The 17,846-nt window shown below is 39.0% G+C and overlaps 1 protein-coding gene across 2 annotated transcripts in view; it reads right to left on the bottom strand.

The window, feature by feature from the left end:
* gna11b (guanine nucleotide binding protein (G protein), alpha 11b (Gq class)) overlaps positions 1-17,846 on the bottom strand; it is a 44,875-nt gene that overhangs the window by 12,176 nt on the left and 14,853 nt on the right. For both annotated transcript variants that reach the window (XM_037694725.1, XM_037694724.1), the window contains exons 2-3: positions 2,859-3,043; positions 1,246-1,400 (exon numbers count right to left, since the gene is read on the bottom strand). In XM_037694725.1, coding sequence (XP_037550653.1) covers positions 1,246-1,400; positions 2,859-3,043 — 340 coding nt within the window. The remainder of the gene's footprint in view (positions 1-1,245; positions 1,401-2,858; positions 3,044-17,846) is intronic.

Raw genomic sequence — 17,846 nt, 5'->3', positions numbered from 1 at the left:
ATCAGACATCCTCAACGGAAAAAAAAAACCTTCCACACCGCAGACATTTTGAATTTTCCTCTCCGCCATGAGATCAGGTAGGCGTGCGTGACGTCATCATGTTGTGCTGCCGCTGCAGGTGTCCTTGTCACTGGGTTGTCATAAAAAAACAGCGTCTTTTATATCTGTGTTACTTTGATGGAATGGCCAATACTGAACTTTAACGTTATTATCGGCCGATACCGATACCATGCCGATAATATCGTGCATCCCTATTAGGAAGATGTTTCAAGACTCCCAAGTGTTAAAACAGGTTTAAAAGTAGCTGTTTGCTTAAGATTCTTGGGGGTGGACAAAGCTAAAAATATTTTCAGCCAATACATCAGTTAGCGACATTAACCTTCCCCTCCCAATATCAGTATCAGTGATAGCCAAAATGTTCATATTGGTTGAGATCTGCTTTTGAAAACAGTCAAATGACCAACAACTCCTGGATGGATTGCACAGCCATTGTGCCGAGTCCATCTGAAAAATAGTATGGCACTATTTTTGAGACAGATTTGTGGCCAAACGGCAAATAAAGGGACTGAGTGGAGACCCTGGTGTGAAAATACTCCTGACGTGACGTACACTGCAGTGGGAGTGGTTTCCCAGGAGTTCTGCACCGTGTGTCTCATGGACTATGAACGGTGCGTGTCATAATAAACGTCTCACAACCACGTGACCGCGAGCCGCCTGTTCGGCTTCAGATGTAGTATGAACCAACCTTAAGAGCATGTGCTGGATTACCTCCTGAAAGTTTCAATAAAATCTGTCAAGTGTAAAAGATATATTTTGCTAACAGACAGACAAACCCACACAATTACTCACATTTCATTATTGCCTGCTTTTCATGGCAGCAGGGGAAATTACATGAAGTTCGTTATAGACAGACAAATTCCCATTTATTCAAACATCGTCATAAATGACAGGATACAGGTTTGGAAACAAACATTTTTATCATTAATTACCAATTTTTTATTTATTTATTTGAGAAATATAAAATTGCTTCTTAAAAAGAAATCTAGTTTTTTGTAAACTTCTGCGTTTAACACGAGCCAATACTGAGAATAACAGACGATAAACTCACTGAAGTTTCCAAACCAGCATGAGACAGGAAACCAAAGTTAAAAAAGCACCCACAGACCATAAATACTGTTCTTAGACACTAATCAGACATTATACTCGCTGTCTCTCAGAGACACAGAGAAAAATGGACAGACGTACTATTTAGTTGAGTCAGAGAGCTGGTACTCTCTGCGACGGTCGTAAGACTCCTGGATGCCCGGGTCAGCCCACAGGCTTTTAATAGCTACAACGTAGTGCTGGTCAAACCCGTTGATCTTCTCAATATCCACCTCCTTAACAAGCATGGCGTTGGCCTGGGAAGAAAAGTGACAGGAGATAAGTGATGAAAATGGTTTGAAAGACGACAAATAACGCATATTAAGAAGTCCATCCTAACCACCCAAGATTATATCCTCAAATTAAAATGTTTTAACAGGAAAACTGGTGAAATTTAATTAGTTTGTCCATCTTGCATAAACAAAAAATTATTGAAAACTAAATATTCAGTTACTACCGTAAATAACTGATTGCTATAACTCATAATGTTGATGTGCCCTGGACTAAGCGGAGTTGACTAAAATGTTTGAGTCTTTTGGCTGTATTTATATTTTTCCATTGCACTCAAATGCATCTTAAACTCAAAACTGCAAACATTCTCTTAGAAAGACACACGGGATCTTCAAACACAGATGGAAATCCATATTTAGATTTCAACTTTCAATAAAAAAAAAAAATTATAAATAAACAAATAGATCAATAAATTAAATTGTTTAAAATAAACTACAATTGGACTAAAAATCTATATCTCGGGTGGCGTCAAAAAGAGAAAAGATCAGAAAATGTTAAATGGAAACCAAAAAAAAAAGAAACACTACTATTAAAGAAAACTTTTGCACAACCTGATCCATAATCTTCCTCAACTTACAAACATTTAAGATATAATAGATGTCATAATAAGGAATGTTTTGTACTGTAATGCTTTTGGTTTCAATTGGTTATATGGGTTTAATCTGTGATAACATTAAAAATCCCACTAAATGCTCATCTTTCACTACCAAAAAAAACAACTGCACAACTTGTAATAAATAAGAAAAATTGGCAGAATCGTGTTTTGTTGCCATCAATTTTGATCCGTTCGTTTACATTCAAATGCTGAAGAGTGCACTTAGTTGGGACAGTTGGGTTTATCTTCTGAAAAGAAACAACGAAAAACGTTGAGAGTTGACAGAGGTAGAGTGATTCAGGAGCAAGAAAACAAGCGGTGGAGGGTTTTAAAGCAAAAGTTTGCACAACTTTGAACTCTAATGGGAGAATTTTAACAACTGATCACTGAATTTATGCCGTTTTCTAACAAAGTTCCCAAAAACTTGTACGAGTTTATTTTTACTTTATTTTTACTGTAGTTTATCGTTTATCATTACTGTTGTTTGTACTTTACATGTTCCTTCTGGAACGGGTCTCTCTTGTAAATGAGTCCTCGTGGCTCAATGAGATTAACCTGTATAAATAAAGGTTGAATGAATGAGTTTGATTTATATTAACCCTAAAACAATCATTTATTGATGTGGAAATTGTGTTTGCAGAATAAAAATTTGAATCAAAAACACTGAAAATGTGTATATTTGGCAGCTATGGTGTTAAAAATGATAAAATAACAGTAGTTCTGTGTCTTATTCGTTAAACCTTTCTTTCTACATTGATGTCCACAGAATACAATATAAAGGACTCAAAAGAGAACAAAGGTTTTCCAATTTCTGTGGGTCAGGACTTACGCGGTTCTGTTCATATTTGAACGGGATCTTGAGGGTCTCCATGGCGCGGATCATGGCCTGCATGGAGGTGAAGATGTTTTGGTAAACAAGACGAATGAAGCCCCTCTTGTCTTCATCTGAGTAACCAGCACCGTGAATGATCCTCATCTGTTTGATGAAGGTGCTTTTGCCACTTTCTCCCGTACCTTAAAAGGGCACAAAACACAGAAACAGACGTCAAACCAAGAGCAAAACCTGGTCAGACTACAAGGCCAAAAACGTAGAGGCTGAACTGTCCATACTCGTCCAAACCATCAACTTGATTCATTTATCTGCAAATAGCAACTGGTAAAGTAACGGTCTGCAAACTACATATCTTTCTATTACAGATTAAAAAATGTTGGTGATGATTTAGCACAGTTAAAAAGTACAGAACGAACCCCAAAGCTTTGTTTTGTCTTCTCTTTTATAAATTATTTAACCACATTAGTCTTTGGACCTTTAGAGCTTATTTGATCGACATCTTAGATGTGAAAAAAAGATATATTTAGTCGGTATTTGTAAAAAAAAAAAGTTTTTGAACTAAAGGATCAGTGATACACTAAAACCACGTGAAACAAAAATACTTTTAGAAACTAATATTTTGCAGAGTGTAAGGAAAGTTAGGGAAGTTTTTACAACAAAAGAAACTGTGACAAACTAAAACTTCCAGTTTCTCTCTTCACTTTAGTTGAGGGCCTTTCAGACCAAACGTAGCAAAGGCAGCACTGAAATCCATTCATTTACCACGATATGTGCAAAAGTAATGATTGACTGATGTCAAAGCAGCCCATGGAAAATATACGCTTACTGATATAAAAAAACACACAAATTTTCAAGTTATTGTGCAGTCCTATTTGGCATTATTTCTAAACTGAAAGCCCCCATTACTTCTTCCTCACTGTTTGTCTTCCTGCTTGTGAATATAACACTTTTATACTGTTAAAAAAGTGTCCCGTTTTGACAAAGAAATCAAGAAACCCTCATGACATCAGGATGATTTATTGACGCCAGGAATATGAAAACTTGCTTAATTTAGTTTGACCAACTGATTTGATGTACAAGTATACAAGTATAAAAATTTGGACTAGATGATTCTAACAAAACTGAAATACCCATGACATGACAATATGTGGTGACAACAGCATTAGCAGCATAGAAATTCAAAGAACAATCCTTGATTTCATACTTTTTATTTGTACCAGGACTGTTACAATAACAAATTTTGCTGGACGATTAACTGTCTCAAAAATTATTGCGATAAACGATAATATTGTTTGAAATTTGACAATAATTGGTAACTATTGTCAAATTTAAGAAGAAATGTTTGTTAATTTGTTTTGCATGTAGTACCTTTTTTCAACCACCGGATGGCAGTATAAGACAGTTTGAATCAAAGGATGGATAGTGAGGGAGCGAACAGCATGTCTCTTTAAGAAAAATGGGGGGGGGGGGGGGCCTTGACGCGGGCTGTCTCTCTTCGGTTCTCAAAATGGCGGATGCTCGGTGTGGTTTGAGCTCTTTAGCATAGCATTTTTCACACAAAGCTTTTAATTAAAAAAAAAAAAATCAGTAAACAAGTTCTCAGCTTGTTTTTGCAAAGAAAAATTTTTTACATGAAGGCACAGGTTTCAACCGTAAATTTTGGAGCTTCGACAAGAGTTTTTTTCCCCGAGGTCAGCCTGTTAGATTAGCTCGTAGCTTAGCTTCTCAGCTTAGCTGCTTTTAATGATTCAAAAACACAATTTTGGACAGTTAAAACAGATTTTCACGAGAAGAGAGAAAGGGAGGGGTCAGTGAAGAGCACCAGAGTTGAGCTTTTTGTCATCCTGTGTCTTCAGTAGAAAGAGAGAGACATGAAGAAATGATAAAGCCGATAAATGAAAATGAGGTCGATAATTTTCATTTATCATGCGATTAATCGATTTATTGTTTATCGTAACAGGCCTAATCTGTACCAAAACTTCAAACCAAATCTGGGTTCAACAACAGATGCACAACGAAAAGCACATATGGGATAAACAATATGAAGACGAGCTCCACAAAATGCATCGTTTTAAAGCTAAATAAATCAGCACAGCCTTCTACGAAAACAGTAGTTCCTCGCTACTTAGCGGTTCATGTTTCGCAGACTCGCTTTATCGCAGTTTTTCAAAATAAGATTGGAGAGGACACACAATTGGCTGATTGATGGATGAGCCGCACGATCGGCATGGATTTTTTAATCAAAATAAACTATTTTAAAACCTCTGTGCGGCTCACACTGCAGGAGAAGCTTCCTCCTGCAGTGTGTCGTATCTCCACTCTACAGTGGAGAAGTGGGCGTGGCCGAGAGCGATGGCAGGTGGTAGAGAGCAGGCATGGCCATGGCAGAGAGCTGAAATCATGACACTCTGTGCTCTTTTAGAGAGTTTAGTTTAGAAACATTGTACAGAGTATTGAAAGAGTGTGGGAAAGGTTTAAAAGGTCTTATATATATATATACACACACACACAATAAAATAAACTACTTATTACTGTTTTACTATTCCTACGTCGCAGTTTTTCCACTTACTGTGGGGCTTCAGTCCCTGCGATAAACAAGGGACTACTGTATAAGCATCCACATAAAAACCTAAAGCTCAAATAGGTCCGTTTCAGATGTTATAAAATCCATCAGCTGAAATCCCACATTGATTGACTAAACAAGTTATAATGACAAATATGTCAAAGCTTCTTTTTCCAATGTCAGAAACAGATCTACGGTTTGGAAACTGGACAAACCCAAAAAAGCTTCCAAGATGTTGGAGGGACAATTGGAGGAAAATATGAGCTCAATAAGTGAAAGTGATTGAGGCAACATGTCCTAAATTCTGGATCTTGTCCTGAAGGTGACAGTGGGCTTCATTTCTTGTTATTCTCCTCTGACTTTCCTTGTCCACATCTAATTTTAAGATTTATACTCGCATTAAGACATTAACAATTTGTTTAAAGGAACAATTCTTTAGTGTAAAACCAATAACAGCATTTAGTAAAATGGCATTCAAGTGGTTTAAGAGCCACAATGATTTATCAGCCCTTCACATTGCCAAGAAACATCACCTCGAGGGCATAAGAAGAAGAAAAAAACTGATGATACGTCAGTCTTCAGCCATAATAAAAAGGATCCAGCACATCCATAATATCTGTAAAACGGAAAGGGAAAGACAAGGATGAAAAAATAAAAACACGCTCATCTCACTACCACCTACATTCAAGGTTTTTGAAGAGCAGCCATATTTCTGTTACCATGGCAACTATGCTCCGTCTCACTGGCTTTTTTCATTCCTCTGTGTGGCGTGTGTGTTTGTTCCCCTTGCTTTTCTAAACCCCTCCCATCCGCCCCTTCTCTCTGCTCGTTTTTGTTGCGGACAGTAAATGACAGAGAGCCCCGTCAGGGTTGCTCTGTGCTCTTCATCCTTCATCCCACAGAGAAGAAGGGCCCGAGCTCCTCAGAGATTTTGGGGAAACAAAGTTGGGGGTGGGGGGAGCAGAGCTGAGGTCAGTAGCCGGTTGCTAGGGATAGCTAGCGTCCCTGTCCATGCAAGAAAAAAAAAACACTTCTCAAATGGAGTTTCAGTATAAAACCAAATGAGCATCTTCCAGCTTCGTTTCTAACAGAATAATTTGACTGCATTGTTGCAGAGAGGCTACAAGCTGGTTCCTAATAGAAACAGAAAGTTCTGCAAAAAAAATAAAATATGTTCCATATTTTCCTAACAGAGCACTTCACTCTCAGACTGCAGGTTTACTTGTGGTTCCTAGAGTTTCCAAAAACAGAATGGGAGGAAGATCTTTCAGTTATCAGGCTCCTCTCTTGTGGAACCAACTTCCAGTTTCTGTCCGTGAGGCTGACACATGGTCCAGTTTTAAGACTTTCCTTTGTGATAAATCTTATAGTTAGGGTCAGCTTAATTTCTGACCTCATCTTGAGCAGCTATAGGCTTAGACTACTAGAGGACAAATTGATCTCATTTCAACAAATGAATAGCTATAAATGAATGAAATGAATACTTTGCATTTGCAATTATTTCTATCCAACATGTGGTTATGTTTTTTTTTTTTTGGTCTTTCCTCCTAGTGGGGGACCTGCTCGCCTCCATTCTGGACCTGTCGTTCTGTGTCCATTTCTCCTTCCTGTCCTCTGAAACCCAGCCAGTCAAAGCAGACGGCTGCATGTCCTGAGTCTGGTTCTGCTGGAGGTTTCTTCCTGTTACGAGGGAGTTTTTTCTAACCACTGTTGCCTTGTGCTTGCTCAGGATGAGAGACTGCGACGAAATGAAGACTCGATGCAATCTGCTGGCTACCCTACCCTAGATAAGTAATGTTATTAATTAAATTTTTATGTATATGAATGTGGGCAGCACGGTGGCACAACAGGTAGAGCTGCTGCCTCTCAGCGAGCAGGTCCTTGGTTCAAACCCCGGTCCAGGGGCCTTTCTGGGTGGAGTTTGCATGTTCTCTCCGTGCATGCGTGGGTTTTCTCCGGGTGCTCCGGTTTCCTCCCACAGACCAAAAACATGCATGTTAGGCTGATTGGTAACGCTAAATTGTCCCTAGGTGTGAGTGAGAGAGTGAATGGTTGTTTGTCTCGTTTGTCTCTATGTGGCCCTGTGATGGACTTGCGACCCGTCCAGGGTGTACCCCGCCCCTCGCACAGAGACTGCTGGACATGGGCACCAGCGACCCCCGTGACCCAAAATGGAATAAACGGGTAAAGATAATGGATTGGATATGTATATGAATGTATTTGTACAGTACCCTGAGACAACTTCTGTTGTGACTTGGCGCTAGAGCTGCAACGATATGGACCAAAATGAATATCTCGACATTTTTTAGGATAAATAGCGATATACGATATATATTTTGATATTCAAACATCTGCTAAGCTCATGGCACAAACCAATGCAGACATGTTCCTGTTTGTAGTATTTTACATCACTTTATAATGTAGCCGTTTTTGTTTTGTTTTTTAATATCTTCTTCCATTTATTTTTTCAGTTCATATGATTTCTTTTATGATCGTCTACTGTTGTCATCATTATTTGTTAAAATCAGGTCTCTCTTGTAAATGAGTCTTGGGGCTCAATGAGACTAACCCATAAATAAAGGTTGAATAATTACATTTTTATTCTTTCCATAAAGTAATAAAAATATATTTCTGAGTCAAAGCTTTGTCCCAATTGTCACACAGGCACATTTATTAACAAACAGCTGTAACTCTACTAAATGTCTAAAAAATAAACTATTTACCGCACGTATATTAAATAATAATCCTCTTCAGCTGCGCCGCCTTCACAACGTTAGAAAGTAAGCGCGTGTGAAGCAGCACGTGACGCTGTGTGAAGTTGGAGGCACAGCCCGGAGAAAAAGAACTACACAGATTTTCAAGGCTAATAACACTCGCGATGGTTTTAATAGAGCCATTTTAACTATCGTAAATAGAAAATATTGCGATACATCGAGTATATTCGATATATCCCCAGCCCTCCTTGGCGATATATAAATAGACTGAATTTAATTTAATTGAAAATTGAAATGAAAGGCCTAGCAGTCCTTAAAGGTATGCATATGTACCACCACCTTTTGTTTTAGTCCAAAGTTTTAGACTAGGTTCATTTTGTGATGAGCAGGGAAATTGGTCAAACCTCAAAAATAACACAATGCACACTCTTGTTTGGTAATTGCAAAGTGTTACATGTGTCGAGAATGGCTTTTTATAAAAAGACTGAGTTATTAGAGGTGCACCGATTGCAGTTATCTGGCCGATCACCGATTTCTAAAACGTTTGACCTGCCGATACCAATTTTGTTTTATAAGCGACACTTTCAGGTGTTATAAGGTCACAACGCACCTTCAATTTTCCAATATTATTTGATTGAAAAACATACCCTTGAACAATATCCTAGAAACAATACAAACTTGTTTTAACTGGACATGAGGTAGTGCTCTGAAATATAAATGAAGTTCAGACAATTGTTATTAAAACTAAAAAAAAAAAAAAAAAAAAATCAGTAAAATTGGTTTCTCATGCAAGTATCGGCCGATTTCCATTTCCCCTATGAGTTAAAGCTAATTTTATGCTTTCCAAAGGTCAGGCGACTGTGGCAGCCATCTTGATTTGGGTTGGTTAGTTGTAGAGGTATATTCAATTATAATTTGCAGAGTTTCATTAATATCCATCCAATGGTTCTTGAGATATTGCCAACAGAGACAGCATTGACTAAAAATAGTTAATGGAAAAATTTAGATTTTTTTTTTCATTCAACCTTTATTTAAACAGATAAATCACATTGAGCCTCGAAGACTCATTTACAAGTGAGACCTGTTTGGACAGACAAAAACAGCGGTTAACTGGACACATGTAGGAGTTGCCTTATTTGTTTGCACTCAGAACGCAAGTTGTAGAACAAATCAGCTACATCCACTCTTAAGTTTAGGTCATTGTAAAATTAACATTTTAGCCACTCTACTGTTTAATCAGACAGTAATAACTATAGTGGTGATTTTGAATTGGTTTGGTTAAAAAAGTTAACAGTTTTAGATGTGGATTCAATGATTATGGTACTTTCAGCAAATTTTATAAAAATCCATCCATTGGTTCAGAAGATTATGGTAACACACACACACACACACACACACACACACAAGCAATGACATAATAAGAAGAAGCAAGATGATCCCTTCTCAACTCAAAGTCTGATTTATTTCTCGTGACCCCGTCACAAGATCTCTTTTCGCTGTGCTCTCATAACCGTCATGTCCCCCTTTGACCAGACAACACACTACATGTCTCTGTCTTCCCGTTTTCCTCCCTGAATCACACTAGCCACAGCCATTTCCATGCCCTTCCCAACTCCGTCCAACAAATCCATCCTTACTCCCTCTTCTTCTTCTGCTCCATTTAAGCACAACCCCCTCCTAACCTCCCCAAGGCAAGAAATATGCCTCTCCATTCTCATCTCTCTCCGTCAAGATTTTTGGGATATTCATAACTAGAATGTGTCCTTTTTTTTGGTAATGACCTAGAAAAAGGAGGTCACCTTTTAATAGTTCACACACTACTTTGGCTTGATAATGCTTTTTGTTCTAAGCAGCCAGGAGTGTGAGAGACAAAGAAGAGAAAAGAGCTGAGATTATGTCCCAATTCACCGGTGCAATGTATACGGCACAGCCCACACACTGGCCTTTTGTGGAGCTGATGTGTTTCTTAGAGCCAAGAAAAGTTTAAAAAAAAATGGACATTTCAAATAAAACTTGCTAAATTAGGAAGAAGTGCTAAAATAAAAACTATAAATAGAGTGGTTATCTATCACGCAAAGACACTGAAACACTTTACCTGTGCCTTGAATAGCAAGAGCAGCTTTTACAAGCTTTTCCATGAAACAACTGATGTCCAATTGTCACACAACTCTTGTCATAATGCTGTCTGCGTAGAGCAGTTTTGATTGAACACAAGTTTAAAGATATAAAATGCTGATCATCTTTATGCGTCTTTGTATGTGTACAAATCTGTTTAGACTGTCATTATCACCTGCTGTCAAAGGGTGAAGGCGGATGATTCCGTTTATGCCTGTGTCTGTTAGCAAAACATCAACTACCAACAAGACACCTCAGTGCAAAAAAAAAGATTAACTTATGAAGCCAACTACATTCAAGATGTCCACAAGAGCAGTCACCTTAGAAAACACAAAAAGGACTGTAACGCAGTGAATTTAACACATACTGAGCTAAAAGTCCACGTGGTAGTAGCCGATAGTCATTTGTAATATACTCTCAAATATGACGTGTTGTGACAATGCATGGTATTGTGCATTGTTATTTTCACGGTTTGAACAAACGTTCATTTCTCAACATAAGCCTGCATAAGCCAGCCTGCCTCCACCTGCATCATGAAGGACCCCACCCACCCAGCACACACACTTTTTGCCCCACTCCCCTCAGGAAGGAGGTTAAGGAGCATTAAGTGTAGAACCACTAGACTGAGGAACAGCTTCTACCCTGAGGCTGTTAGACTCATGAATCTCTAACTAGAATAATCACTGTGAAAAACCATATCATGTTGCTGCTGATCTGTTTCATGTTGCTGCTGATCTGTTTCAATGTTGATGTGTTCATGCGTGCACATCTGCTCGCAGACTCATGTTCATGTTTGTGGTGATGTTCAATGTTTTATGTTATGAGTGCTTAGTGTATATTTAGTTGATGTTTTTCTTAGTTCATATCTTAGATGTTATTACTGTTTTTCTTATACATTCTATTGTTGGATGTAACTGGGACCTTGTGTACATAATTTCGCTCCACCACATGTACCACATGAGGTGCGAATGACAATAAAGAAACTCTGACTCTGACTCTGATAAGATGATCTCGGTCTAAACGCCTGTCATGAAAGCAGCAAGCAATATATTTCTTCAAAGAATGCTAGGTCTTTGATTTACAAAGAAAGCTCACGTCCAGTTTTAAATGCAGGCCTGGGTAGTCCAAAGCTCAGCTATCGGCTAACCCTAACTTCCCTCCACAACAATCAATACTTCTGATGCACGGGAGATTTCCAATATTGTAGGAAACCTGCATGAAAATGCAGGTATAAATACAGTGCTCCATTGGCAACTGTGATTGCTTATTTGGGTTTATGCAATTCTATCTCAGCGGGAGGGGAAAAATAATTTGCATTAACCCGATAAGACTGTTAACAGCCCACAAAACTGGGCTAAAGCACATGTTTGCATGTCCAGTGTTTCCCCTACCATTATCCAAGGAGGGCGCTCCGCCCTGTCAACAGAACCGAGCACCCTGTCTACTGAAATGTCCTTCACCCACAACTCTCGCCTCCACGGTCGACAACTGCCGGCATTAACGTAGCTCTAAGCTAGCGCGCAACACAAACATATCTCTGATGACAAAAATCCCTTAACAGATAAGCGCCCTGCCGAGACAAGTGACCTAGGGGAAACACTGCATGTCTATTGGAAAAATACAGTATGAGTCAGGAGGAAACAACGCCAATCAAAAGGTAGCGTGAGTCTTAATCTTTTACTAAATTCATCTTAGAAACTGGCCCCATTCAGACATACAAAGACACTGAGCCAAGACACCTTGAAGCAAGATGAGACATCACCTGCTGAACCGACTGTAGACACATAGATTGTGTGGTCAACCTCAAGGCATGGCTATTACCTCCACTGTGATGGCTTATTTCCTATCTGTTCCCTATCGTGACTGAGGCCACACGCACACACACGCATGCACGTGCGTACACACTCACTAAACAGAGGAACTACTGCTGCTTGCTGTCAGAGTCTATTGTGTTTTATTGCCGTCTGGATCTGCTGCTTTGTGCTGATGTATTTGCATCCACCGAGCGCTCCGTGTGTGGGTGTCAGAACTGTAAATCGAAGATACATGCTGCAGCATGCACCAAACACTGTACAGTTTTTCTGATCACCAGCCATAGCTGCTGAGTGTATGTGTGTGTTAGTGTTGCAATGGTCAAGTGTAACTGGGAGCAAAAAAAAAAACTGGGGTGAAAGGTTGGAAAGTAGCAGCAATAGCACATTTAACTAAAACACTTATGAGCTCAACTGCTCACACCTAAATCAGCCATATCTCAAATGTTTAGGTTATTTTAGGTCTATTGCACTTTAAGATAAATTCCAATAAGTATTGACTAAGAAAAGGGACTACTTTGTCAAAAAACAAAATGCCTACGTGCCTGAATGTTTTTGCAAAATACCAAACTTGTGAACTTCTGGATGAATTTTAAAATAGCTTGCAGAAAGCAACCATTAGCTGTACATCTACATTTAACTTCTTTTAGAAGGCAACCCCATTCAAGATGTCTGAAACAGTGATGCAAAGTTTGCACAAATAAAAAATGACTAACTCAGATAATTGTTCAGATAATATATTATGATAAAAATTTGGTGTGTTAGTGATCCCCAACACGTACTACACGAGCTAACGTCATGTAAGAACTTGCATGAGATTGTGCTCAACACTGTTTACAAGGTTTGACCAAAAACATTACACCCATATTCATCATCATAAATCTTAGGATTTTTAATAAAATTCACGATAATGTGTCTACACATAAAATGCATCCTGCCAAGGTTTGACAAACTCAAATCACACATCCATAGATATAAACAAAAAGAGCTCAAGATAAGCATTGACTAGCAACAATAAAAACCATAAAAATTAAAAAACAATAATTAAGTGACAAAGGAAATGGTATAATCACAGAAAAGTGTAGGTTGTGCATAGCAGCCTGTGGGATATATGAATAAACATGCCCCTGTGTCACCACAGAGAGGATTGATGCCAATAGTGACCAGAAATGTAGGCAACATCACTGTCCTGTCTGGGGACCGAGGCAGCAGCAATATATGGGACAGTCTCCATCCAGCCTTATATCTACAGAGAACAAGCAATGACCCCCTTTAAGAATGTAAGCATGTATTTATCTGCAATGAGCAAACCATCAAAAAGACACTGTGCTCGAGAAACAAAGTGTGTCTGTACACCATGGTGAGAAGAGGCAAACAAGCAGAGAAAAAATTAGTTAGGTGTCCATGCATGCATCACTGTGACTTTTATGATAATAAAGTGATGTGGAAGGCCTTACACTCAAGACTTGGAAAGAAGATTTTATACTATAAGACATAATGGCGTTCTACTAAGACAGACAAAAATATGAACTCCAGCTACATCTGAAATAATTAGCTCAGCATGCTGCACCTAGGAGGCTCATTTATCTGTAACATGACTCAGTTACAAAATTGTTCTTGAATTGTTCTTCACAAAAAAGAAAACTACATGCATATTTTTTGTGTCTTTAGAAGAACAAAGCATAGTTAAGACCTAGAGATGCACCGATTCTGATTTTGTGGGCCAATACCATTATTTATGGCTATGTCCCTGTGATGGACTTGTGACCTGTCCAGGGTGTCCCCTGCCTCTCGCACAGTGATGGGGCGCCAGTGACCCCCGTGACCCGAAATGGAAGAAGCGGGTAAAAGATAATGGATGGGTGGAGTCAAAGGTAAATCTCTGTGCCTGTCTCAAATCTCTAGATGACTCCAGCAGATTCCATTCAATGGGATGGAACAAACACACCCAGCCCCCCGAACATAGGATGATCTGTGGAGGAAGTGGTCTCCAGCTACAAGTACTTGGGTGTGCACATGAATGACAACCTCAGCTGGGGCAACAACACCACCAGCCTGATCAAGAAAGCTCATCAGAGACTCTACTTCCTCAGGCGGCTGAGACGAGCTGGTCTGGGAAGCTCAGTCCTCACCTCCTTCTCCAGGTGTGCAGTGGAGAGCATCCTGTGCTCCAGCATCAACGTGTGGCATGGAGGCTGCACAGCTGCAGAAAGAAAAGCTTTGCAGAGAGTGGTGAAGGCTGCACAGAAGTCTGTCAGAGTCAGTCTCCCCACCATCACAGACATCTACACCTCCAGATGCAGGAAGAGGGCCACCTGCATCATGAAGGACCTCACTCACCCAGCACACACACTTGTTGCCCCGCTCCCCTCAGGAAGGAGGCTGAGCAGCATCAAGTGTAAAACCACTAGACTGAGGAACAGCTTCTACCCTGAGGCTGTTAAGACTCATGAATCTCTAACCAGAATAATCACTGTGAAAAATCACATCATGTTGCTGCTGATCTGTTTCATGTTGCTGCTGATCTGTTTCATGTTGCTGTGTTCATCCGTACTCATCTGCTCACAGAGACATGTTCGTGCTGCTGTTCGGCGTATTGTTTTTATGCTATTAGAGCTTAGCATATTTGTAGTTATTGTTTTTCTTAGTCCATATTTTAGATCTTATTACTGTTGGTTTTTTTTTGTTTTTACATTTTATTGTGGGATGTAACTGGCACTGTGTACACAATTTCGTTCCACCTCATGTACCACATGTGGTGCGAATGACAAATAAAGAAATTATGACTCTGACATATGGCTATTTGGTCTCTCTGCAGCAGTTCTTTCAAGCTTTGACCAAAACTGAAATAAAACTGAATTTTATTGGTTGTTATAACAACAACTAAAAGGGCTAGTTTTAGCAGTTTTCCTATAGTTTATTTTGCAAATATATGAATACTAGAAACATTACAAGGAGTAAACATACTAACTTTCACTTTATGCTTTATTTCTTCAAAGCAGGATACGTAATTTTTCTACAATAAAAAAAAAAAATCCTTTAAGAATGCATTGTTTTTTGTTTCAGTTTTAGAAACTGGGCAAAACCCTATATTATTTTTTCCTTCTTTATAAGAATCTCATTTTTTATTTTGTCTTAAGAGTATAAAAATATCAATAAATGTTAAAAATCATTAGATACTTTTTGTTTTATAAAATCACCCCCACTGTCCAAAAAAGCACCCTCCAACAAACTTAAAGTGGTCCGTGAGCCACCAGTTGAGAATCCCAGTTGTAGCAGGTATTGTGGCTCTGGACACGTTTAATTTAGTGAACAAAGGGACAGAAATGGCCCTTTTGATCGTAAAGGTTGCAGACCCCTGATCATTACTATAGTAATATAGCTAATTTTTCAAGTAATCTTAAATATTCCTAATATTAAAAGGTCCTAATATTGCACCTTGGCACATATCGTTTCATCATTTCACCATCTCAATGTACTTTAAATGCTTCAATGTTAACAGATAGGCACATTCACATAAATGTAGCAATCACAGAATCAAATACAATAACCTGGAGGTTAGCGCTTGCACGCCAATTACAGAAACAAACAAACAAACTCACCAGTTCCAACTTTTAGAATACACAGTCAGATGAAGGTTTTTTCACAGAGACATCTTGAGAGGCATATCGGTCAGAAATGGCAACATAATAATGTAGGCATTAGATAAAGACAGTGTTAGCATGCTAACTCCAGAAACGAACAAACAAACTCACCAGTTCCCACTTTTAGAATACACAGTCAGCTGAAGGTTTTTTCACAAACAGAGACATGGCATATCAGTCAGAAATGGCAAATAGGCATTAGATAAAGCGTTTTCATTGGCTTAAAGCCTACCTGCAGCCAGCCTGGTTGTGAATGTGACTGCACGGATCTGTTCCCGGCCAAAAAAAAAAATTCTGTTCCAGACCGGAAGTACAATCGATCGGTAATGTTCACGTTCGACTGTGCCTCTTGTAAAGAAGAGGTGCTAGTGTGCATGTCCAATTTTTAACGATAGTTTATGAGCAAAGATTCTTGCACCCCCAGGGGTCGGAAATACGTCAGACAACATTTTTGAAAGAAACAACTTAAATCATCATTAACTAAAAAATATTATTTTACACAACTAAAAGAAATGTACATATATTTCAAAATATTTTTTTTATTATTTCATTTTTATTCATTTTTTTAAAGTCTTCAATGTAAAATGGTGAGTGGTTTCAGTGGGTGGGCGGCGATCTAACCACTGGTCTAGTCCCTCAATACTTCCTGGTTCGAATTTTGCAGACTCACTCTTTCGCGGGTTTTCAATACAACATTGTACAACTTGTTTCCCGGTGACCTGGTCACTCAGTGATCGCAGAGAGCCCCCCTCCTTTCTCTTTCTGAGGCTGTCAGACTCAGAAAGAGAAAGGAGGGGGCATGGGGTGAGGTCTGTCTTTTCCCATCGTTGTTGTGGGAACTTCAGTGAGGAAGATACCAGAGTGACCGGCGCGATCCAAACCGAGCCAACCTGAACTAAGCTGGGACATTTCCCCTGCTCCCAAAGGCCAGTCCACCTCTAGGCGCTGATTGGCTCAAGAACCGTATCATCAGTCTGTCTGCTCTCTTTTGCTTTGCTCTTTTAGAGTATTTAAGAGTTTAGAACATCGTTAAGAACAATGCAGTTGTGTGGGAAGGGTTTAAAAAGCCTTAAAATATATATAAATACTATCATATAGCGTCCCTACTTTGCAGATTTTCACGTATCGCGAGGGTATCTGGAAAGTCACCCCCGAGGTAAGTGAGGGACTACTTTATTAATTGTTCATCAATGTGTCTGGTGTGTACAGTAATAGTTTTCACATCGTTAACAATTTCCCACTCCCAGTATCACCTCTAAATGTTGCCAATGGACCACTAACCATAGAAACGTGCGTATGCCAGCCATGAATTTGGTGTGGGGTTACGCACATTTCCATGGTAAATTCATCCTGGACACATCTGAAGTTTTGCATGGACAAGGGCGTATTGGTGTATTCCACATTTTTGTGTGCATGCACCCTTTGTGCATGAGGCCGCAGCTCTGTGCGGCTTATAGAGGTCATATGGACAGACTGTCCCATCTCTGCACAAGAACTACACAACTTCATTAATAAAGATTACCAAGAGAGATTAGTACTTCTGCAAGGTAGTCCTTTAACCACTTTCCCTCTTTTCCTTTCCATCTTTTTAAAAAATTACTAAAAAGCACACCAGATAAAAGTGCAAGCATTTTTATAAAACCTTCAAACCTAAAATAATTACAAGTCTAACAAAACAGAAAATAAAATAGTGGGGGGAAAAGAAGAAACAAAAAATGCTTTGATGTAATGCTGGATTGTTACATCATTTCATCTAATATACTTATATGGCTATCTGAAAGGATGGGAGGCAATAATGATTTTGAGTAAGACTTTGGTTGTACAAACCGGATTCCAAAAAAGTTGGGACACTAAACAAATTGTAAAGAAAAACTGAATGCAATGATGTGGAGGTGCCAACATCTAATATTTTATTCAGTATAGAACACAAATCACAGATCAAAAGTTTAAACTGAGAGAATGAATCATTTTAAGGGAAAAATCTGTTGTTTCCAAATTTCATGGCATCAACAAATCCCCAAAAATGTTGGAACAAGTCCATTTTTACCACTGTGTGGCATCCCCCCTTCTTCTTACAACACTCAACAGACATCTGGGGACAGAGGAGACCAGTTTCTCCAGTTTAGAAATAGGAATGC

The sequence above is a fragment of the Nematolebias whitei genome, chromosome 21 (genome assembly GCF_014905685.2).
Source record: "Nematolebias whitei isolate Nwh7 chromosome 21, NemWhi1, whole genome shotgun sequence".
NCBI lineage: Eukaryota > Metazoa > Chordata > Actinopteri > Cyprinodontiformes > Rivulidae > Nematolebias > Nematolebias whitei.
Note: the sequence above shows the minus strand (reverse complement) of the source record. Positions and strands in the feature narration are given on the sequence as shown.